This window comes from Pelodiscus sinensis, chromosome 1, assembly GCF_052426305.1.
Source record: "Pelodiscus sinensis isolate ZL-2025 chromosome 1, ASM5242630v1, whole genome shotgun sequence".
NCBI classification, from domain to species: domain Eukaryota; kingdom Metazoa; phylum Chordata; order Testudines; family Trionychidae; genus Pelodiscus; species Pelodiscus sinensis.
Genome location: NC_143052.1, coordinates 128834131 through 128857802, shown reverse-complemented (window position 1 = coordinate 128857802; position 23672 = coordinate 128834131). Strand labels below are relative to the sequence as shown.

Sequence of the window (23672 nt, the reverse complement as noted above, 5' to 3'; positions counted from 1 at the left end):
TTGAAATGTTTGGGTACACTGCACATTCACGAATAGATTTGCCTGAGAAATGGTCACTTGGGTAACTGTGCTCCTAGGCACTCGCTTACAACTATTTTGAGTTTTTGCACATGCAACAACTTTATCCATGACAGTGTTCATGTGCAAACCAGTGTTTATGCACACACAAAAGTGATTTGCAGATAGCCATTCTGGATGTGCGGGTTGACGCTGGTTTGGCTGCATACCACAAATAAATGTGTCTACAGGGGCAAATGAGGTCCAGAAACATTCATGAGCGGGTTTTCTACGGGATAAACAGGTAAATTAGTGTTTTTTCCTTAAGGGAGAGGTGGTGGTTGCGCTTGCTACACACAGGGGCTGTGTCTACACTGGGCCACTTATTCCGGAAAATCAGCCCCTTTCCCGGAATAAGCTGCGAGCTGTCTACACTAGCCCTTGAATTTCCAGAAAAACAACGACGCTCTACTGTACAAAATCAGCCGCTATTCTGGAAAAGCTACGCTGCTCCCGCTCGGGCATAAGTCCTTATTCCGGAACACTGTTCCGAAAAAGGGCCAGTGTAAAGCCCAGTAGTCTTTTCCGGAAAAAAAGCCCCGATCGCGAAAATGACGATCGGGGCTCTTTTCCGGAAAAGCGCGTCTACATTGGCCACAGATGCTTTTCCGGAAAAGCAGCCTGCCAATGTAGACGCTCCTTTTCCGGAAAAACTGAAAACAGAGTAGAATTCTGTTTTAAGCAGTTCCGGAAATTCATGCCAGTGTAGACACAGCCAGGGTGCTTGCGTGTGACAATTGGCTAAGCCAGCTGCATCCGCGCGCACACTAAGCACCATTTATGGAGGCAGCCGCGCGCCCGAACCGTCAACACCCCGCTCTGCACGCGCACCACTCGCCTCTTGGGGGCTCTCGGCGCCTGCGCGGGATCTTACCAACCCCGCGCGGCGAGCGGTCTCAAAGGGGGGAGGGGGGAGAGCTGTGACGTCAGGCGTCGTGGGAGCCAGTAAGCAAGCGAGGGGCGGGAGCAAGAAGCCGGTTGGAGGGGGCGCGTGGAAGCTGTTTCTTCACCGCATCATGGTTCGGTTCGCCTTGACCGTCGTCCGGCAGTGAGTGGGGGCGGGGCCGGGGTGAGAGCCAGGGGCCGCTCCCCTCCCCCCCCCCCGGCAGCGGCCGAGTCGCCCCTTGGCCCGGCTCAGTGGCGGGCACAGCCCCTTCTCCCCGCGCCGGGGCGCGCTTGGCCCCGAGCTGCTGGCGCTGCCCCCGCCGGCGAGTCCCCGGGCTCCAGCGCGCACCCCGGAGAGGCGCGGCCCCAGAGCGCCCCCCCCCTCGGCGGCTGCACCCACCTGGGGAGGGTGTTGGGCAGGCGGGGGAGACGAGGCCCCGGGCAGCCTGGGGTTCTTCATAGGCCCCGAGTCTGGCTGCGCCCCTCACCGCTGCCCGGGCCCATGGATGAGCTGCCCGCAGCGCCCAGCGAGGGGGAAGTTTCTGGCCTCCCAGAGCCCCCCCCTCGCCAAAGCTGGGGCGCAGCTGCCGGCACGAGGCGGTTTAGCGAGGCTGGGAGTAGCCGGGATGCCCCCAGCGTGGGCGGTTTGCTGTGAGGATGTGAGTCCTGCTGGGCACCGAAAATCTTAGCTCCCGCCATCTCTCAGGGTTGTGGAAACTAGGGATGTGAACGACTAGCCCGTAAGCATATCAATCCACATACGACTAGCCACTCCCCCCACCTCTTGCTGCCTCTGTCAGGAAGAAGCAGCTGGGGTGGAAAAAGGAGCAGGTGCTTAAAAGTGGCAGTGCTGCATTGAACCCAGGGCCAGCCCCAGGGTTCCAGTGGCGCTGCTGCTTTGAAATGCCATGTGTGGACTGGGGCCAGCTGGGAAGTCTCCAGCTGACCCTAGGCTCCATGCTCCACTGCCACTTTGAAACACTGCAGGGAATAGGGGGCCAGTGGGGTACTGCTTGAGTCCCCCACTAGCCCCATGCTTCCTGCAGCACTTTCACCCTTGAAGTGTAGCAACTGGGACTGTTGCTACACTTCAAAGGAGCAGGCACCCTTATCGACTAATCAAATAGTCGATGCAAATTCCCTTGACTATTTGATTGCCAATTAATCTAAACTAACATCCTTAGTGAAAATCATGGCACTATAGTTAGGGAGCTTAACTTCCAGTATCAGTGCACCTAGGTCAGTGAAAGAACTTTTCTGTCAACCTACCTGCCAGCTTTGAAGCAGTGGAAAATCCCTTTCCACAATGTGCAAAATGTCTGTGATGGTATAGCTGCAGTACTCCTCCTCTGTAGCTCTAGCATTTGTAATGTTGGTATCCTAAGTCTCAGCTGGCCTAAGCATTAGGTTTGCTTCACTAGTGTGAATGGATGTTCCCTCATCCTTTAGTTTCTTTCTACTGTGGTTGTTGTTAGCATCTTAGTTACCTGTTATAAAGATTCCCATTCATTATAGCTTTGGATGGATGGATGCTGTTTTAGGTACCATAGGATTTCCCTCTTCTGGCTCCCTCCCTCCCCTGCATTTATAGGAAAGAAACACTTGATAATGTTCAGTAACAATGTTATACTATAAAAGCGGCAAGGAGTCCTGTGGCACCTTATAGACTAACTGAAGTGTAGGAGCATAAGCTTTTGTGGGCAAAGACCCACTTCGTCAGATGCATATTATACTATCTTAGTGGACTCCTGGAAAGTCCCAGAAACCTAAACCTGAAGTCCATGCTTATGTGCAATAAGGATACATGATCCTAAATCTGGCAGTCTGTTGTATCTTTGCATTTCAGGTAATGTTCAAAGAGTTTGCCCCTTTTCTCCTTGACTACTCTCTGAGGAGGCAATTCAAAATGGTTGATTTCTTGAGAGGAGATGATACAAAATTTCTGGTTGGCAATCAAGATGACTTTGAATGCTCCTTTTGTACTATAAGGTGGTATTTACATGTCTGTTCTTGAATGATTTCTTTATACTTAATAAACACTGATTGGAGCCACCTCTTCATGGACCAGATACATTTTGGAATCTGATTCTTGCTGTTTCTATAGCTGTCACATCTGTTGTTCAATGGAATGCTCTCAAGGACATATTACTACGTTCTGTAACTGTGTGCTACAGAGTGGGAAGAAGATCTTACATGCTGATTTAAATGTGAGTGAGCTAGTAAGGATATTAGGCCGACTACTCCTGCCTATTTGAAAAAAAAACAAACAAAAAACCCTTTTCGGTTCATTATTTTAGGGATTTTTTTGAATCACTTGCAATTCTTATTTTAAGATATAGGCTGCATTTAGACTGGCATGATTTTGCGGAAATACTTTTAATGGAAAAGTTTTTCCGTTAAAAGTATTTCCGCAAAAGAGCATCTAGACTGGCATGGATGCTTTTGCGCCAAAAGCATCTGTGGCCAGTCTAGATGCGCTTTTGCGCAAGAAAGCCCTGATCGCCATTTTAGTCATTGGGGCTTTTTTGCACAAAACAGTTCTTCCCTGTCTACACTGGTCCTCTTGCGCAGGTATTCTTGCGCAAGAGGGCTTTTTCCCGAGCGGGAGCGTGAAAGTATTTGCACAAGAAGCACTGATTTTGTACATTACAAAGTCAGTGCTCTTGCGCAAATTCAAGCAGCCAGTGTAGACAGCTGGCAAGTTTTTGCACAAAATCTTGCCAGTCTAGATGCACCCCTAGTGTTTAGAGGCATTTTCTGTTTTTGGACTTAACAATTCCAGTTCTACTTCTGTCTTTGGTAGGGACAATGATTAATAAATTGAAAGCATGGTATTTTTTGTATGTTGCTGGAACACTTTGTGCAAAACTCAAATATGGACACATGCTACAAGACTGAAGTACTTGGATTCATTCTTCTTACCTTCCCACCATTAGAGGTGGGATGTGAGAAATTACTGGTGGTAGTTATATAGTTATTAGGAAGTATGTGCATCCTACTCATCTGTTAACTAAAGGAAATGTTTTCAAACAGGAATTAATTCAGGGAATTCCATTGGCACTGTTATACAACAGGTGAGGCTTGCTGATCAATGACCCCTTCTGGCATTAAATCCAGAGAATTTACCCAATGGGTCTTTAACTAATTTTTTTTTTCTTAATTTAAATCATTGCTCTGGAGGGTTATGTGGGGTTCAGTATGCAGGCTGTCCTGGGGAGAGAGGACAACCTAAGTCTGATTGTCACCATAGTAGCTTGGGGCCAAGTGAGAAGTACCTGTCCATGGTTGCTGCTGCAGGAAAAGACGGGGGAGGGGTGCAGACACACAAACAGATGAAACTCTCTCAGGGTATGTCTACACTACCCCGCTAGTTCGAACTAGCGGGGTAATGTATGCATACCGCACTTGCTAATGAAGCCCGGGATTTGAATTTCCCGGGCTTCATTAGCATAAGCGGGGAGCCGCCATTTTTAAATCCCCGCTGCTTCGAACCCCGTGTACCGCGGCTACACGGGGCTCGAACTAGGTAGTTCGGACTAGGGTCCTATTCCGAACTACCGTTACTCCTCGTGAAACGAGGTGTACCGGTAGTTCGGAATAGGCACCCTAGTCCGAACTACCTAGTTCGAGCCCCGTGTAGCCGCGCTACACGGGGTTCGAAGCAGCGGGGATTTAAAAATGGCGGCTCCCCGCTTATGCTAATGAAGCCCGGGAAATTCAAATCCCGGGCTTCATTAGCAAGTGCGGTATGCATACATTACCCTCCTAGTTCGAACTAGGAGGGTAGTGTAGACATACCCCAAAATATATAGTAGATAACTGTTCCTTTCTCCACTGCTGCTCCCTGCTCCACCAATAGGGTTATTACTGTACTGATCCCCATTTCTGGCCCCTTACTGCCCCCAATGGTCAACATACAATAGAACAGTGCCTGCTAACAGACCTCTCCTTTTCCATTTTATGAGAAACGGTTGCATTCCAGGCACATCCCATTGTCCTGGCACTATCATATCCTTCCTTTATTATAAAAGAGGAAGCTGCATGCCAAAGTTGACGGTCCTAGGTCTTATCATTTAGGAGGAGTTCTTGAGCAAACAGACATATACTCAACAACTCTCAGATATATAGTAGATGTTTTTGTGAAGATAATGATTCTTTATCTGTTCATGAAGTATAACTGTCAGTCTCCATAAATCTAAAAACATTTGAATGTTAGGGAAGTTTCCAGATGTCTTGGTAGGATTTTTATTTTCTTTAGAGAAGCATGTAGGTCACTTTTTTCCTTTCTAAAAACCTAGAAAACTGCATTATTTAAGATGTAAAGCTTGGACTGTGAGGCAGTTTAATCAGAAAAAGACAAAATGAACATTTATAGAAACCCTAATGGAGATCTCTTACTTTATTGTTAACTTACAGATGGAAAAATGACATAGCAATGAAACAGTTATCATTGTCTCTCTACTAAATTGTATTTTGAGATACCTCCTATTTCCTAGTTGAGATTTTGTTCTTAAAATTAATTTATGACTAGCGCATCTGTGCCCAAACTTTGCCTAGTTTAAGAAGGCATTGGCAACTTACTGGGGCCTGAGAGCTATGGCTAATTACCATAAAATTAAATAAATTGTATATATGTCCATAGCTTTCTCATTGTCTGAACTCTTTAATAGGTTTAGCAGGCAGTTAAAAAAAACCTGCATATAATAATGGGCCCTTCTACTTACCTAAACTTAGGTGCAGTTATTGGCTAAACCTTGAACTGAAGGCCAAAAGTTTATATAAAAAAAAAAAAAAAAAAAGCATTGAGCACAGAATGATGTTACCTTTTCTATAGGCTGCATTTTGGCTAAAGTTTGCAGAATTATAGGGTTGGAAGAGAACTCAGGAGGTCATAGAGTCCAACCCCTTGCTTAAAGCAGGACCAATCCTAACTAAATCATTCCAGTCCGCGTTTTGACAAGCTTGGTCTTAAAAACATCTATGGATGGAGAGTCCACCACCTGCCTAGGTAACCAATTCCAGTACTTCACTACCCGCCTAGTGAAATGTTTGGATGTTAGGAAAAATTTAGACTTCCCCCACTCGGTTCTTTGTTCTGTCATCTGTCACCACTGAGAACAGCTTCTCTCCATCCTCTTTGAAACCCCCTTCATGTAGTTGAAGGCTGCTATCAACTCTCCCCTTACCCTTCTCTTCTGTAGAGTACATAAGTCCAAATCCCTCAGCCTTTCCTCATAAGTCATGTGCTCCAGCCCCCTAATTGTTTTAGGTGCCCTCTGCTGGATACTCTCTAATGTGTCCACATCCCTTCTGTAATGATAGGCCCAGAATTGGATGCAGTATGCCAGATGTGGCCTCACCATTGCTAAATAAAGGGGAATAATCACTTCCTTAGATCTACTGGCAATGCTCCTACTAATACACCCCAATATGCTATTATCCTTTTTGGCTACAAGGGCACACTGTTGACTCATATCCAGCTTCTCATCCACTGTAATCCCCAGGTCTTTTGCTACATAACTGCCGCTTAGCCAGTTAGTCCCCATCCTGTAGCAGTGCTTGGGATTCTTCTGTCCCAAGTGCAGGACTCTGCACTTGTCCTTGTTGAACCTCATCAGATTTCTTTTGGCCCAATCCTCCAATTTGTCTAGGTCACTGTGGATCCCATCCCTATCTTCCAAAGTATCTACCTCTTCCCCTTAGCTTAGTGTCATCCACAAACTTGCCAAAGGTGCAATCCATCCCTTCAACCAGGTCATTAATAAAGATGTTGGGGGGAACAGCCCCAGCACTGACCTGTGGGACACTCCACTTGACAACAACTGCGAACCAGACATTGAGCCAATGATCACTACTTGTTGAACCAGACGATTTAGCCAGCTTTTTATCACCTTAGAGTCCATTTATCCAGTCCATACTCATTTAACTTGCTGGCAAGAATACTGTGGGAGACCATATCAAAAGCTTTGCTAAAGTCTGGGTATATCACTTCCACCACCTTCCCCATATCCACAGAGCCAGTTATCTCATCACAGAAGGCAATCAGATTGGTCAGGTATAACTTGCCCAGGGTGAATCTGTGTTTGCTATTCCTGATCACTTTGCTCTTTTCCAAGCGCTTGAAAATGGATTCCTTGAGGATTCCCTCCATGATTTTTCCGGGGAATGGGGTGATTCTCCTTCTTCCTTTTTTTAAAGATGGACACTACATTTTGCCTTTTTCCAGCTGTACGGGATCTCCTCTGATGATCACCATGAGTTTTCAAAGATAATGGCCAATGGATTGGCAATCACATCAGCCAACTCCTTCAGCACACTCAGATGTATTGCATCTTAATCTGTTCTTTTTCCACTAAGGCCTGCCCACCTCCTCCTTCCCATACTATATTGCCCAATTTAGCAATTTTGACTTAATTTTTTTTTAGTTCTTTCCTTAACAAACTAGGGATGTGACCGGGGGAGGTCGGCAGCTCCAAGTGAAGGAGGGTGGCGGGACTGGGATCCTGCTTTATAAATTAACCAGTTAAATCTAGGGTTTAACCTGTTAACTGATTAACTGGGATTTTACATCTGTATAACAAACTAATCTATCTGAATCAGATGTGCATTATTTTATAATTCTAAAGCGTTTCCTGATAAGTTTTAACTGCTGAATAAAATATAAGTTAACAAAAGATGCTATAGAAAGAACTGAAATGCAGAACACTGCCTTCCTTTACAGCATGTTATCAAAAATATAATGTGATACAAACAGATAACATGGAATGGTTTCATATAGAGGTCACAAGACGTTTAACTTACTCTTTTGGAATAAAACCTAACATTACATTTCTTTGTTATAACAAAGTTTGTGACACAATTGTGCTAACATTCTGGAAAATACTTGTTGAAAACTTTGCACGTGTTAAATATTCTGTTAAAACTGAGCATTTGAAGGTATTCTGTATTTTAGTAACTCTTTAAGATAAAGACAGATTGTATCAATGATTTTTGATGTTGCATAATGGACACTGTGGCATGTGAGGCTAGTTAAGGATATTTATAGGCCAGCTTGGCTGGTCATAAGACCTACCTCTTGCCAAAAATACTCAAACTTGGCAGTGGTAGAGGAATAGGAATAAGATAGTACTGTGGAATGTTAAAACAAGCACTGACATCATTGATTTCTTCAAAACATATAGCCTTAGCTTTTTATTTCAGTCATAGTGGATCTCTGTGAAAAGACTTGATAATATGAATAGTGTACTGTCTAGTGTGGGCATGGAGAAACCAAAATCACATTTCATCTCCATATCCCTGATTCAGATGTTAAAAGGCTATTGTCAAATAAAATATTTGTAAATATTGGAAAAAATAATCTTTGTTTAATGCTTGCACAGTGTGGCCCAAATGTGGATTTTAATTATTTCCCTCTGGTTAGAATTATTCCTGTTCTCATTTAAAAATCTAAATGCACTGATTTGGTAATCTAGCTGCAGTCTTCTCTTTTTGGTCAGTAGGAAAATATATGAGGATGAAACCACTTTTTTCTCTTTAGCAAGTACCACAAGATTTCAAGATCTGTGCATTGATCTACTTTTGCTCATATTGATTTTGATGGGAGCAGATGTTGGTTGATTTTTGAGCATGTTTGAAAAATCCCATCCTCGCTGTCTGCTTGTTAGTCTTACTATATATGCTGTGGTGGGGAGTGCTCCTCCTATTTAAAATCACACAAATTCTGTGGCACTTAAAGCAATTGTTTTATATGGAAAGTATGTGTGCAATTTATTAAGGCTGGCTATTTCTCCTCATATGACCAGCTATCTGCCCGATGGGGAGCTCTTGTACATTTCAGAGGAGGAGTGCAGAAATGCTTATCGACTAGTCAAGTAGTCGAATGAAATTCCATCGAGTACACAACTAATACAGTAACTCATAGTTCACATCCCTATTCCTCACAGGCACCAGCTCCCCCTCCCCTTCTTGTTGCCTCTGTAGGCAACAGTGTAGAGGGTGAGGGGATAGGTTGGAGCCTATGTGCGTGAGTAGATAGACCACCTTCCCCCTCGCTTGCTGCCTCCTACAGAGGCATGGGGCAAGCAGGCAGGGGGCAAGGCTGACAGGAGACAGTGCTAGGGGGAGCTGGCTTAAAAGCCGGTTCCCGCCCAATACTGGCTCTGCAGTGCTGCCTCTCCCCTACGCTGCTTCCTCTTTTAAGAGGCGGCAGCAGCACGGGGGGGGGGGGGGGGGGGGGGAGGTGAGCCTCGGTCTGCTGCCGCAAAGCAGCCTCTGTCTGTGGTGGACTCAAGCTCCCCGTGGACAGAGGCTGGTCCGTGTCCCATGGAGCAGCGCCTGTCCATGACAGTGTCTGAGCTCACTTTGGACAGAGGCTGCTCTGCATCCCATGGAGCAGCCTCTGTCCGTGAAGAGCTTGGACCCCCCTCCCTCCCTGGACGGGTTGCTGCCACCCTATGCTGCTGTCTCTGTATCAGAGGCAGCAGCACAGGGCAGCAGGCAGCTGGTCTGGGTGGGGAGCTGGTTTTTAAACTGGCTCCCCTTGCAAACCAGCTCTACCTGCCACCCTGTGTTGCTGACTCTGATATAGAGGCAGCAGTGCAGGGTGGCAGGGGGTTCCTTGGGAGTGGGGCCAGAGCACTCTGTCTGCCAACCCCACCCCCAGGAACTTTCGAATAGTTGTGTAACCACTAAGATTTCATGCCCAAACAAGATTATCTAGAGAATACTGAAAGCTTTACGCAGTGAGAGTGTGAGTGTGTGTGGCGAAAACACGTTTCTTTCTGTTCCGCTATTGGGAAAATGATGATATTATCAGAATTGGAATAAGAGGATTCATACATTTGCTTCAGATTCACACTTTGACTTATTCTGGATTAATTTTAATGTGTATCCTAATTATGTCACTCTACCCTTTATCTCACTTAAATTTGTTTCCATCTTTGGTTTTATACTTCTCAGTTTAGTGGTTGCTTAATTTATTATGTTTTATGTAGGCTTACTTCCACAGGCATAGGAGTCTGTTGAAAAAATTAGAGTGGTACGCTATGCAATTTCCATAAAATGCCCATTTTGGGATGGAGGTAGGAAGAACTTAAAATGTGGTAAAGGTTTTAACAAATAACTAAACGGCGCTGAATTGACTATGAAAGTAAGCAACTACATTTACCTTGATTCCAAAGAGGCTTCTACTTAATGAACACAGAGGGAGTAATTGGAACTAATTATTTTAAAAAGTTTCTGAAGTGTTACTGAGAGCTTTAAGTATATATTACTGAAAAAGATGTACTTTTCAGCAATGTGGTCCTGATGCAGTATCTATGTATTTTTAAATTTGACTAACACTGTTTTTAGACAAAGGTGTTCTTTGTTTGACATATTTCTATCTTTCAGTGGAGAAACAAGATACAACAAAGACAAGATACTTCAAGGTAAGTGTCAATCTTGCTATGACTATTAGATCGTTAGATTAAAAAAATTACATATGCCTATGAAATGTTACAGATACAAAGATGGATAAAAATGGATGATTTAAATTAAATTTATTTAAGTACATTTCTTTTAAAAAATAAACATAATTAAAATTGAAAGTATGACCATCTATATTAAGGCCTAAGCATAACTTAAATTATTTTAATATATGCCAAATTTTAAAAAAATACAATCAGTATGTGTTTGGAATCCAAGTTTTAAAAGAAGTTAACCACTGAATTAGTGGAAGTAACTGGGTAAGCATCTGTAATCAGACTGTTGGAATGCTAAACAAGCTTTTGACCATAGTAGTTTATGTTGCAGGTGCACAAGAATATTTTCTTTTTGGTTTATTTAGATCAATTAAGTTACTTATTTCCTTCAAAGCTAAGAAACTGGAAGTTGAACAAACAGAAATGCTTGTTTTCCTCTCCCAGTCTATGAACAAAAATGAGGTGTGAGCGGATGAGCTCTACTTTTTTTTAAAAAAAATTAAATAGCGTGGTGATCAGAAACAATCAGTTCATTTTCACTAGCTACAGATAATATATCGTTTGTTTAGTTAAATCATGTCATTCAACTGCAAAACCTGTTTTGATCAACTTATTTTATATTTATACAGCATGCTTAAGGAGAGTTAACTGAAACAAAAAGCTGTTTTTATGCATTTTAATTAAATTCCAGTTTATACCAAGATGCAGGTTGAGGCAAAACATGAATTAAAAAAAAAATCTAGTAAATGTCATTCACTATTTTCCAGCATAAGAAAATGAATTTATAAATTAAGCATCTGAATATATTTTAAGCTATATAATTACTTAAATAAATGGGTATAGATACAGTGTAGTCTTTTGGTTAGCAAAAAGTATTAAACTTAATGTAAAGGCTATATTGAGTAGCGAATCAATGTGATCTCATGGTGATCAATCAATGGGAATCAGCATTAGGAAAATAAAATACAAATATAAATCCAAGATTAAAATCCTCAATTTAAATAAAGTTCTGTGCTTATTTTGAATCATGAATAAACTCTGATATAAATCACACTTATTTAAATCAGTCAAATCTGATCAGTACATCCAAGTTAACTTGTCGATTGTTTGTTTATACCAGATAATGTGTATGGTAAGAGACCTATCTTTTGGGTTAGGGTTATGCCTTGAAACTTACACCAATTTTCAACTGATGAGAGTGCAGTAGAGTTCATATGCCTCCAAAATGTCTAAGTGTGAAATATAGATGATAATGTCGAGGATGTTAGGTGATATTATAGTCTTTCCAGGTCTGGGACCAAATTAAAATAATTGAATATGTCAGGTACCAGCAGGTATTGGACTCGATGGGCACTCCTTGCTGTGATGCCAGTACCTGTAGATTCCCCTGCATGGGACAGTAAAATGGGCAACTTGGACATGCTGTCCACTCCTGAAATGTATGAAGCAGCCAGGGATCTTGAACTGATGGCCCATGCTCTCCTTCCCCGAGGGTATCACTGGAGCAACAACCAGGACCATCCTCTGCAAGTCTCCTGGTACCATCTAGAGACAAGTCAGCTGTGATGCATTGTTCCCCTTCATCCCGGCACCATGCCTCCCAGGACCATTTCCCACGGCGCCGAACCTCCATAGGATGGCTCCTCCGGGGACCGTTCCCCTGATCATCGGTCACTTGCACCATCTGGGACAGTTCCTCATGGTCCTCAAGACTAGAATTAACTTTGGATTCAGAGCCTGAATCCTATGCATCCATGGCAAGTTGACAACCAGTCCAGGGATCACCACAGGGACAAATGCTGCCAGCTGTCTGCCCAGCCTTTGGCACCACAATGGCAGACACCTCCACGATGGCCCTTCTGGATGTCCTGGGCATATCATCAAGCCCAAGAGCCTAGTTCCAGATAGGTTTCAATGGTGTCAGGGAGAAAAGGACCACCATCAGCTTCTATGGCTAAGGAACCCAAGAGGGGTGCCGAAAAGTATATCTATACTCAGCCCGCACCGTGCTCAGAGTGCAGTCTGTCCTCACGTGACCCCTAGGATGGCTTCAGACACAGGAACTGTAATTGGTGCTTGGCACCAGCACCGGTACATAATCTAGCACTGCGGTGCAATCCAGAGAGGCAGTTAACCTGGCCAGTGCCCTGCTTCCCCCAATGCAGCTTGAGGCTCTCCTTCCCCAAGGGTATCCCGTCGAACACCATAAAGACCTTGTGGCAAATCCCTGCTTCCACTCCACTCACTGCAAAGGGGTATGACTGACTATACACAGTAGGCTCATCCTCAGCTGGGTACTTTGGTGGTCTGTATGGCAAAGGCTTAGGAGAGGCAGGGGAAGCAAGGTCCACCCCTAAGTCAAAGAAAGTGAAGAAAATGAACCTCTATTTGACAGTGGGTGCTTCAGCTAAAATATCAAATCAGCAGGTGGTTCTTAGCCACTATAATTTTAATTCCTGCACATTCGTTAGGGAAAATTCGTTAGGGAATTTTAAGGAACTTCTTCATGAGCACAGGCCACATCCATGGCACTTATTGTACATGTTCTATTCAGGACATTTGCAGAGCAGATACTTGGTCTTTGGTCCATACCTTTCTCACTACACCATTTGTCAACACTCCAGAGATGATGCTGTCTTTGGAAGAGCAATACTTCAGTCTGCAAATTAGGAATCCCCGACCTGTTCACCAGATAACTGCTTGGGAATCACCTACTTGGAATTGACAAAAGCAATCACTTGAAGACAAAACTGTTCTTCGAGATGTGTTGCTGATGTCCATTCCAAGACACTCCCGCTTTCCCTCTGTCAGAGTTTCTCCAGCAAGAATGAACTGAGCAGGGGGAGGGTTGGGAGTGGACTATAGACAGCAACATAATGGTGCCACTCCAGGAGGCTCCACAGCTGACTGACAGATACTGCTAAGGGAAAACCTTTCGACAACTGTGCATACAGTGTGCACACATCTACTCGGAATGGACATAAGCACCATATCTTGAGGAAGTTATGAGAGGTAGGTAACTGTTTTCTACTGCATACATGTTAATTTTGATACAAGCTAACTTTTAGTTGTATGATTTAAATATGGTACCAATAATCACTTAATCACTTTATTCATTGTGTTCCTAGAGTTGTCGTAGTTGTTGTTGTTGTTGTTTCCTCATTTAGATTGCATGATTGAATTCTGAGTTTTAGTAAATTGGAAATTAGACAGGGATTATTTTTCATGTTTGCACGTCACCCTGATCCTAACTGGATTCACTGAATGCTACTGCATTACATGTAATTAATAATAAGTGAAGTAAAATTCAAATGTTAAATTGTCTGGGAAATTTTTATTTTCTAGGACAAGGTGTGGATGAGCCCCTCTCTGCAACTGGTTTCAGACAAGCAGGTGCTGCTGGTATATTTCTCAGTAATGTAAAGTTTACTCATGTCTTCTCAAGTGATCTCCTTCGAGCAAAGCAGGCAAGTACATTTTCAGGCAATTGAAAGTAAATATAAATCTCTGAATGTTGGGCTCTTTATTTTGGGGAAACTGAGGGAAAATAATTCAGTGACAATTTTGAAGAAGGGGATAAGTGTGGAACTAAAATACTTGATATAGAAGGTAAGTTTTTCTCTAAAGACTGAAGGAAGCTTAAAAGAAATAGTTAAAATACATCAGCCATGACTTGCATCTTCACTGGACATTATATATTGGGGTCTAAGGTATTTTTCAACATTCATTTGGAATATGACTACATAAGTTCCTCTCAGACAGTGGTGTTAGAGAGCTCTAGAGAATCTGATTGCGAGGATGGTGGATGTTGTAAGAAAATCTCTTTTTATAAGGAGGCCAACAGCTGACATTGCAAATAGTAAACCATAATGTTTTTTATTAACTGAGACACACCATATGCAAAAAGTCCATGGACAATGGGCTGCCAATGTATTAGAATGCTTTCAAGTTTTTTTTTTCTTGATTCAAAAATATTCTTTACACGCTTAAATCACTTCTAATCTACATTGGAATTTTAGCTTAATAATTACTCTTCCATTTTTACTAAAATAGTTAATAAAGGATATTCAGCATATTAACAAAATGGTGAAAGAAGAGAGGCCAGAAGCAGAAAACAGAAAAGTAAAAATATACATTACCTAGATCATTTGAAGGTATTAAGATAGCAATACCCAACAAAATTCACTTTATAACTTTCTAAAGTATCCTTAGACCCATGTAAGGATACAAAATTTATATCCATGGATATTAGTTAAAAACAACAAATGGTCGGGTAGCACTTTATAGACTAACGAAACATGCTTCGTTAGTCTATAAAGTGCTACCAGACTGTTTGTTGTTTTTTTCTGTAACAGTCTAACTCGGCTACACCCTGAAGCTCATGGATATTAGTTGGTATTCACGGAGCTGCAGGGTTGGGATGTTAACTAGCGATTAATTTACTAGTCGAGCAGTTGATGGAATTTCCATCGACTAGTTGATAGGCACTTCTGCATTCTGCCTTTGAAATATACAAGAGCCCCGGCAGGGACTCTTGTGCATTTCTAAATTGGAATACTGCCTGGAGCCCAGGGTTGTGTGGAGCCCAGCACGTTTCAAAGCGGCAGCACTGTGTGGAGGCCCGGGTCAGCTGGGGCTCTTGTACATTTCAAAGAGGAAATGCAGCATGGAGCCTGGGGCCAGCACGGGACTCTGAGTCCCTAGCTAATCCTGGGCTCCACCCGGCATTTCAAAGCAGCTTGGAACCCAGCTGACCTGGGGCTCCACATGGTGCTGCCACTTTGGAATACCTCTGTGGCGTTTCAAAGGGACAGCGCTGCACAGCTGATCCCGGTCTCTGTTCAGCACTGCCCCTTTGAAATGCCACTGCACAGATTGGTCTCCGGCTTGCCTGCATGCGGTCCCCAAGGCTTAGAGCTCCCCTCTTAGCATTGGGGAGCCTGTGCCTTTTGAGAGACTGGCGCCCTACTAGGCTCTGGTGTGTGAGGGTAACGTGGGGAGTGTCTGTTTCCTTCTCAGTCACAGCCATGTTAGTGAGGATTTGGGGTTTTGTTTTTGTGGCTTTTTGGCTTCTCACTTGTCCGGGGCCTGATACTGATTCTTTCCGTAGGTCAGCCACCCCCGACCCAAAAAAGGTTCTCCGCCCCGATTTAATTGTTTTAGGAAAAACATTTGAACCATCTTTTTTTTTTTTTTTTTTTTTTTAATTTTTATCTTCCTAGGAATATGTCTTCTATCTAGAAGACCAGACATTGAGGTGTAGCTAAAAGTGGGAAGAAGATATGGGATATAGTTCGAGTTGTAAAAAGAGGCTACTTTTTCCGCTTTACTCTTTGATCAGTAGGCCTCATTCTAAATGCTCCATTTTACCAATTTTGTAGACGAGATGTCTTTGGAGATTGGAGAACCAGAATATAGTCTTGTTTGTTTTGATTCAAGAGAGAGCTGTAGTCATTTAGTGGGAAAGTTGAGGAAACAGTGTTAAAGATTTGTAAATGTGGAGTTTTCATATGACTTTATGCATCTATTTTTTCAGACTGCATCCACAATTATAGAAAAGAATAAGTTTTGCAAAGACATTGTAATACAGTATGATGCAAGACTTCGGGAGAGGGTAAGTGCCAAATTACAAGTTCCTGTCTTTAAATTTGTAAATGTAACTTTCTACTTATACCAGTATTTTAAATTTCTCATTAGCTGTGAAAGTTGTTCTTCTGCCATTAGCTTTCATTTGCTTCAGTGCTTTCTGTAGTCATCTAGGACAGAATTTGAGTTTAACTTATATAGGTTGGACATCTCTTACCTGGCACCCTCAGGACCTGACTGGTCCCGAACCAGGGAAGACCAGAGAAGATTCCCTGCCGTAGCCCCCAGCTGCCAACTCTCCCAGCTCCTGGAGTGGAGGAGAGGGTGGGCAGAGCTACCATCTCCCTGCCAGGTTTCCGCAGGGATAGCAGCCCCTTCTGTGGGCTGTCTGAGGCTCTCTGACCCCACGCTGCTATGGGCTGCTAGGGTTGCTGCCAGCCCCCGAGCCCAGTCCTGCTACCATGGGCTGCCAAGAGCGCAGGCTCTTGCCCCCCGGCAGCCTCCAGGCTCTGGCCCCACTTCCATGAACTGCCCGGGGCTCTGGCCCTGGCCTTAGCCCCGCGCTGCCATGGGCTGTTGCTGGCCCGATCCTGCGATGTCGAGGACTACTCTGACCTGGTCCCAGTGCTGCAGGTTGCCGGCTCCAGCCCCTGGCCCGTCCCACTGCTTCAGCCCAGCCCCTCCTGGATTGCCCTCCTACCACTACGTTACTGGGGTTCTCTGATCCAGGAATATCTGTGGTGTTGCCGGACCAGAGAATTCCAGGGGTGACCCTGTGTGAGCCGAGAATCAGCTGAACCAGCTCGTGCTGGGTCCCCTTGCTGCTCGCCAGCCTTTTAAATGTATTAAGAGTCAACAGGCTCTTCATATATTTAAAAAGCATAGGTGCAGCCAGGTTAGCTCCTGGGCTGGTGGAGAAACCGGCTGCAGCTCCCTGCTTATCAACTAATCAACTAGTTGATGGAAAATCCATCGACTAGTTGATTAAACTAAATTTAACATTCCTATTATAAAGACCTTCAGGATGAAAGATGCAGTATAAATATAAGGTGCATAGTACAGTGTACATTATAAACTGAATGTTTGTATGTAACATCTGCTAAAATATAAAAATTACTTAATGTGACATTTGGTCTGTTTCACTGTAAAACTAGGGGTTATGTGCTTGGAATTCTATCTTTATTTTCTGCGGTGAATTTAGCATTTCACACTTACACAATCTCAGCCAAATCATTATCATTAACATATGATTACAAATTCTTGGGGTCAGAGAACTAGCAATTATATATTAACGTTCTTATTTTTCCTATCTTAAAGAAAAACCACAAACTGACTTGTCCATAACTCTGAAATACAGCCATTTTGGGAGTTCCAAGAGTATTTTTAATAGCCAGAGTGCTTGTATTTAGAAAAATCTCAACAATCAGTTTTCCAAATAGATTTTTGTTCTGTAAATTGTAGCAAAGATTTTAAAGCCACAGAGGACAGTTGGGTGATTGTTTCCTGTTTGCATTTTTGAAAATGTTCCTGTATGTTGACTATCACTTAGCCACAGAGACGTAGCGAAGGAGGGGCAGGGGGGAGCAATTGCCCCCGGGCACTACTCTAAGGGGGTGCTGGGCTGGGGTGAGAGCAAGCGCATGCTGTGCAGGCTCACCTGGCATGGGCAGCGAGTTATAGGGGCATCCCGCCTGGCCCCGGACCGTCCCTGCCATGTGCAGCGTTAAGTCGGCTCCCCCTTGCCGGTGCACGCTGCCAGCTGCTGCCGCCACCATGAACAGTGTTTCCAAGTGACCGGGGAGACGCCCAGGCGTGACGTGACATCACGGCCCTGGACTTTAAAACTGCACGGCACGGCGTTGTGATCCGTGGCCTAGCTTCCAGTTCGGAGTCCGGAGACTTCCGGGGCTCGAGCGCAGACTCCGGCCTTGCAAAGTGGAAGGCAGAAGGTACGGCAGGGCAGGGCACGGCAAGGGGAAAACTAGGGGGAAGGGATGGGAGAGGAAGGCACCAAGTGACAGCCTGGAGGAGAGACAAATGCCAGGAGGCCAAGTGGAGACAATGAGGAAAAGGGCAGGAGAGGAGGTGTCAGTGGGAGGGGGGACAGGGTGATTGGAAGATAGGGTAAGGGCATTGGAGTGTGGAGGGGGGAGGCAGAGGTGCTGGGAGAAGGCTTGAAAGAAGGGGTGGGGATGGAGCAAGTCACGTGTGAGGGCACAGAGGGGAATGGGGGCAGAGAGTGGTGAGGGGGTGGGCAACAGGGGCAAAGGGGGCAGGGGCAGTGAGGGAAGGGGAAGACACCAGGAGGGTACAGGGCTAAGGGAAGATGCAGATACCAGGGGATTCTGGGATGAAGCAGAAGGGCAGACACCTGCAGGGGAGGGACCAGCACCAGAGGAGAGAGGCAGGGCAGGTATGTAGAGGGAGGTGTTAGAAGTGGGAATGAGGAGGGGTAGCTCACATGATCAGAGCGGGGCTACTGGAGGAGTAGGCACAGGGGGGAGAGAAGGGCTGGTGGAGGGGGGCAGGTTGCAGGAGGGCTGAGGGCAGTGAGAAGGGCGAGGAGTTGGGGGGCAGCAGGCACCAGGGGAGCTGATGGAGCAAGGGGAGAAGACATGGCAGTAGAGATAAAAGGTAAAGGTTTATAAAATATTTATTAACTTGGTATGCTGCCCACTACCAGTTTGTTTGCTCCCCGCGGTGGAGTTTGGGTTTATGTAGGAATCAACACGTGGCTGGCGAGTGGGAGCCAAAACAAAAAAGTAGTCAGTGTAATGATCTTCTGTTGATATGCGTTTTAGTAGTTAAATTCTTGAACTGTCACTGTTCATGAAAAGTGCTGTCACATGGGTAGAAATCAGGTAAATGTTGCATTTTATTAATATCAGCAGAACTGACTTAAATGGGGCTTGTGTGTTGTGTAGTCTTGCCTTAATCTTTGTATTCATGCCTGACAGTGTGAGAGAAGCTATTTGTATATATTTGCTTGCATATGCAACCACACTTAAGTTGAGGCCGTCAGCATGTTCTGTAAGTATCAGTGTGGCCCCTGGGGCTTCCAAAGTTGAGTTGCCCTAGCTCATCCCTGACAGGTGTCTGTCTAACCTGGTCTTAAATATCTCCAGTGATGGAGATTCCGCAATTTCCCTAGGCAATTTATTCTAGTGTTTAACCACCCTGACAGGCAGGAAGTTTTTCCTAATGTCCAACCTAAACCTCCCTTGCTGCAATTTAAGCTCATTGCTTCTCATCCTAACCTCAGAGGCCAAGGAGAACAATTTTTCTTCCTCCTCATTATGATACTCTTTTAGATAATTGAAAGCTGCTCTCATGTCCCTTTTCAGTCTTCTCTTTTCCAAGGTAAACAAGGCCAATTTCTTCAGCCTTGCCTCATAGCTCATGTTCTGTAGACCTTTCATCATTATGTTGATCTTCTCTGGACTTTCTCCAGTTTCTCCACATTTCCTGAAATGTGGCGCCCATTGGATGGGCCTCAGCCTCTTTCCTTCCCCTCCCACACTTTGCAATGGGGCTGTAGACTCTGGAGGAGAGGGGTAGAGGCAGGCAGAGGTGTCTCCCTGCAGCAGATAATACACGTCTCTGTATTAATCATTCTTTCATTGAAGTTTTTAGCTTTGTATTGAGTCCTTTTACATGGAAACTTTGTATTACGTCTTGGTAGAATAGTTCCTAGGTCAAGTGAGGCAGAGACTGTCCCAGTGGGGTGTATGAGGTGGGAATGTATAAGGTGGAAGGTGAGCACCTCTGGGCAAATGCAAAGGTTGGAGAGGTGATGGAAGCCAGATCCAAGATCAATGAGCCCTGGGAAGTGGGCCCATTGAAAGGAGACTGAACCTGTGGATGCCTTGGGGGTCAGCAGCAAGGGCCTGCTTTGGGAAGCCCCCTCTTTGGAGGTGAATGTGGCAGCATTGAGACACCACCCAGAAGCAGGCACCACAGACACTTACTGCAGATTCATGGGACGGCTCTCACAAATCTTGCACATGCATAAGATGATAGACCTACAAGAGGAGAGGCAGTGGTGTAGTGAGGGGGCTGGAGAAGTCAGTTGCCCATGGGCACCATGCTAGGGAGGCAACAATTTAATCCCATTCTGCTCCCCCCATTATCCCTCAGCTCACATGCTTCTACTCCGCCTGCCACCGGCAGCTGGAGCCTCCTCCCTGCCTCTCTGCTCCAAGCGCGACCCTCCTCCATCTCCACTGGTGGGTTAGTGTATACGGGAGCCTGGCCCCAAATTGTAGGGGGTGGGGGAAGATGCGGTACAAGTTCCCCTCAGCTGTGCACCAGGTTCGGGGCCGTGCCACATAGCGGGGGGTGGGGAGAGGCGCCGCAAATTTTTCCTTTGCCCCCGGGTGCATAATACCCTCGCTATGCCTCTGCTTAGCCAATTCAGAATCCCAGTGCTTTCTGTTTGGATTTTGAAGGCTTAGGTTATGAACATATCCTTCATTGAATTTTGTGTATCAGGAATGATAGAACAATGATGGCACATAGGCCAAGAACAGCCCAAGATAAATATCAAGTCGATGCTAATGTTTCTAATTCTGGCTCTTCCATTAAATTAGAAATGCATGATTACTTTAAAATGACTTGCATGGAGGAACTAACTAAGTGAAATTGTATATTTATATATCACTTCAGCTTCTTGGTGGGAGGTGAGTGCTGTTAAATCTATTGCCTATTCTAAAAGGGAAACAGGAACTGAATCTTTAAATGAAGTATGAGTTTGAATTTGTATGATGGACTTTTTCTTACTATTCAGTAAATCCTCTTCTATTAATGGTCTTTTCTAGAAATATGGGATTGCTGAAGGAAGGCCATTGAATGATCTCAAGGCAATGGCAAAAGCTGCTGGAGAGCAATGTCCTTTGTTTACACCATCTGGAGGAGAAACACTAGATGAGGTATGGTATTACCACTTTTTTTTTACCTTACGCATTTCCTCTATAAAAAATAGTGCAGATGCTTCTATATCGTTAATGAAGGAATACTTTTGTAGTTCCATTCTGTGTTCCCTTTTAATAGGATGGATTTAAATATTGTCCTTCTATTTTTCTTTACTCTTAGCATGATTACAAATAAATATACCAATAGCTGTCAGTTGGTTATCTGTGAATTTAAAAACTTTGTATCTCAAGTGATCAGCACAGAAACCTGTAGACCTCAAAATTGACTTTGGATTTGGTATCTTTTGTGTATATACACTGGGATTGGCGCTGTGTGAGTGTGAAATCCAATTTTTTTTATCCTATTCAATCCAGGGGAGGTGGAGAGTGTTATATTATCCTGAAATCATCCAATCTGAAACAAATAGACCCGTGGAAGTGGCAGCTGATTTGAGATTTTTCCCCCCCTAAATCTAAAATTAGTGGGAAGATAGCTATGATAAATCAGTCTGTTACCTTCATGAAAATGAGAAATTACTTTCACTGTCAGCCTCCTTGGATTTCAAGGGCTGAGAACTAAAAATCATCTCCACATTTAGTATTTTGACATGCTATTGTAACTGCCTTGTGGAAGCTCATTTACCTTTGTCTGATGCACCTGCTTAACTCAGAAAACAGACTAGAAAACTTAGGTAACTTATATATTTTGTAAAACAATTGACAGCGAAATTATAAAAGCCAGTAAACAGCAACCAGTCAGTTCACTGGACAGAGTTGTTATAGTCATTACAAATATATTCCTTTTTCCTAACACCTTTTAGGTAAGGGCACGTGCAAAAGATTTCTTTGAATTTCTGTGTCAACTTTCTATTGAAGAGTATCAGAAAGAACAAGCTGTTCAGGATATGGTGGGCAATGGCTTGGAAACACTAGAAGGAAGACCAGTTTTCCCTTTGAGAAATCACTGCAGTGGAATTGAACTTAATTCTGATACTGACAGAGCTGGAAAAATGTTGAATGCTAATATATTAGTAGTGAGTCATGGGGCATACATGAGAAACTGGTTTGGTTATTTTGTTTTGGATCTAAAGTGCACTTTACCATCAACTTTAAAAAAGTCTCAATTATCTTCTGTGAGCCCTAATACTGGAGTGAGTCACTTCATTATAAATTTTGAAAATGGAGACATGAATAAGCCTGAAATCAATTGTACTTGTCTTAATCAAAATGATCATTTAGCAGATATGAATACTGAAAAAGTGTAACTCAGGCAATTACAATGTTAGCAATATTAAATGTATTATGTAGCATTTTTAGTCTTAAGTTATTTAAGCATGATACATTTTTATTTAAAAAAAAACCTTTAAATAGCAAATAAATTTTGACTGTTATATTTAGTAAATTGGTCTTCATTGGGTTGACTTGAGTTCAGTTATTGGCACTGTACTACAAGATTTTGAGGAATTGTAATCTGTTTTACAATAACATACAATATGGATGACCATAGTGCTTGATGATAATTCAGTATTGTAAAAATTATACTAAAACATATTGCTTATTAACAGAAACTTAAAGATATTACTATTCAGGAGTCCTGAATAGTATGTTGCTGTAGTGTTTTTTTAAAATATATATCTTTTTACCATTCTACCAAAAATGTTATAGATACCATCAGCTGTTTTTCAGAAAAATGTTACATTACAAAAGGTTTGGAAATACTGTAACTAAGGAAGTTAATTTTTTGCCAGTCTACTGTGCTGTAACTTTATATATGTACGTTTCTTATAAATGTGTTCTATTTTAATGGTATTACCTGATAGAGGGAGCATTGTCAATTTGGAAAGAACATGGAACAGTATGTGGTTGGAGAAAATCTGGCTCTGCCACTGACAAGCTCTGAGACCCTGGGCAAGTCTCTTAATCTCTCCATGCCTCAGTTTCTCTATCTGCAAAAATGGGAATGATAATACTTGCCTCACAGGTTTGTTACGAGGATTCAGGTTAATAAAACATTTTTTAAATCCTCTGCAAAACATCCTTGTACAAATACAGAATGTTGATTGTTTAAAACAGTAGAGTGAGGAATTCTAACTCGTGCATAGCCAAAATAATGGCCCTTATCCTGAAAAGGAATTGTTCCACGTGGATCACTGTAAACCAGCTAGAGTCCCACTGATTTTAAATAGGATTCTCATGAGTGGTTATGTTTGCAGGGTTTAGGTTGCTGTAAGCACTCGATGAGTGTTTATAGTTGTAATACTGTGTGGTCTTTCACCTTAGAGATGTCTGTAGTATTTGCATGTATGAACGCGTATATCATATAATGAACCTCTATATTATTTATGTTGAAATGAAACTATTCTTGCAACTTGCATATCTTAAAAATTGTAAATAAAATAATTAAATTCCTATTGTCTAGCATTTCTTGGGTCTTCACCATGCCATGTGTCATCCCAAAGGTTTACTTTAGATAGGAATTCTACAAGGCTAACTACAAATCTTAAAGGGTGGTCTGTTGGAATGATTGTACATCTGCAAAATTGTGCTGTTTTCTAACATATTAAGTTGTCTTTTTAAAGGGGACTTCTATACATCAAAGTGCTTCACTGATTAAATAAAATTCTATGGTAATTACCAATTGTTAATGTTGCAATACTTAACATTGAAGTTGCCTACAACTCTTTGGGCTGAACCTTTCAAATGTGGGAGTCTGCCTCAGTCTAACTTTATATGGAACTTTCAAAAAAAAAACCACCTTTTTGAAATGGCTGTA

The 23672-nt window shown here is 43.3% G+C and overlaps 1 protein-coding gene across 2 annotated transcripts; it reads left to right on the top strand.

Moving 5' to 3' along the window:
• Positions 1-963: 963 nt before the first annotated feature.
• TIGAR (TP53 induced glycolysis regulatory phosphatase) lies at positions 964-23308 on the top strand. Of its 2 annotated transcripts, XM_075900748.2 has the most exons (7): positions 1010-1105; positions 10333-10370; positions 11896-13415; positions 13749-13870; positions 15940-16017; positions 20807-20917; positions 21721-23308. In XM_075900748.2, the coding sequence occupies exons 3-7, from the start codon at positions 13409-13411 to the stop codon at positions 22162-22164; spliced, it is 762 nt and encodes a 253-aa protein (XP_075756863.1). In that variant the 5' UTR covers positions 1010-1105; positions 10333-10370; positions 11896-13408; the 3' UTR covers positions 22165-23308. The 2 variants fall into 2 exon arrangements, with proteins under 2 accessions (XP_006123102.1, XP_075756863.1); XM_006123040.5 differs by lacking the exon at positions 11896-13415 and having other exon boundaries at positions 964-1105.
• The last annotated feature ends 364 nt before the right edge of the window (positions 23309-23672 follow it).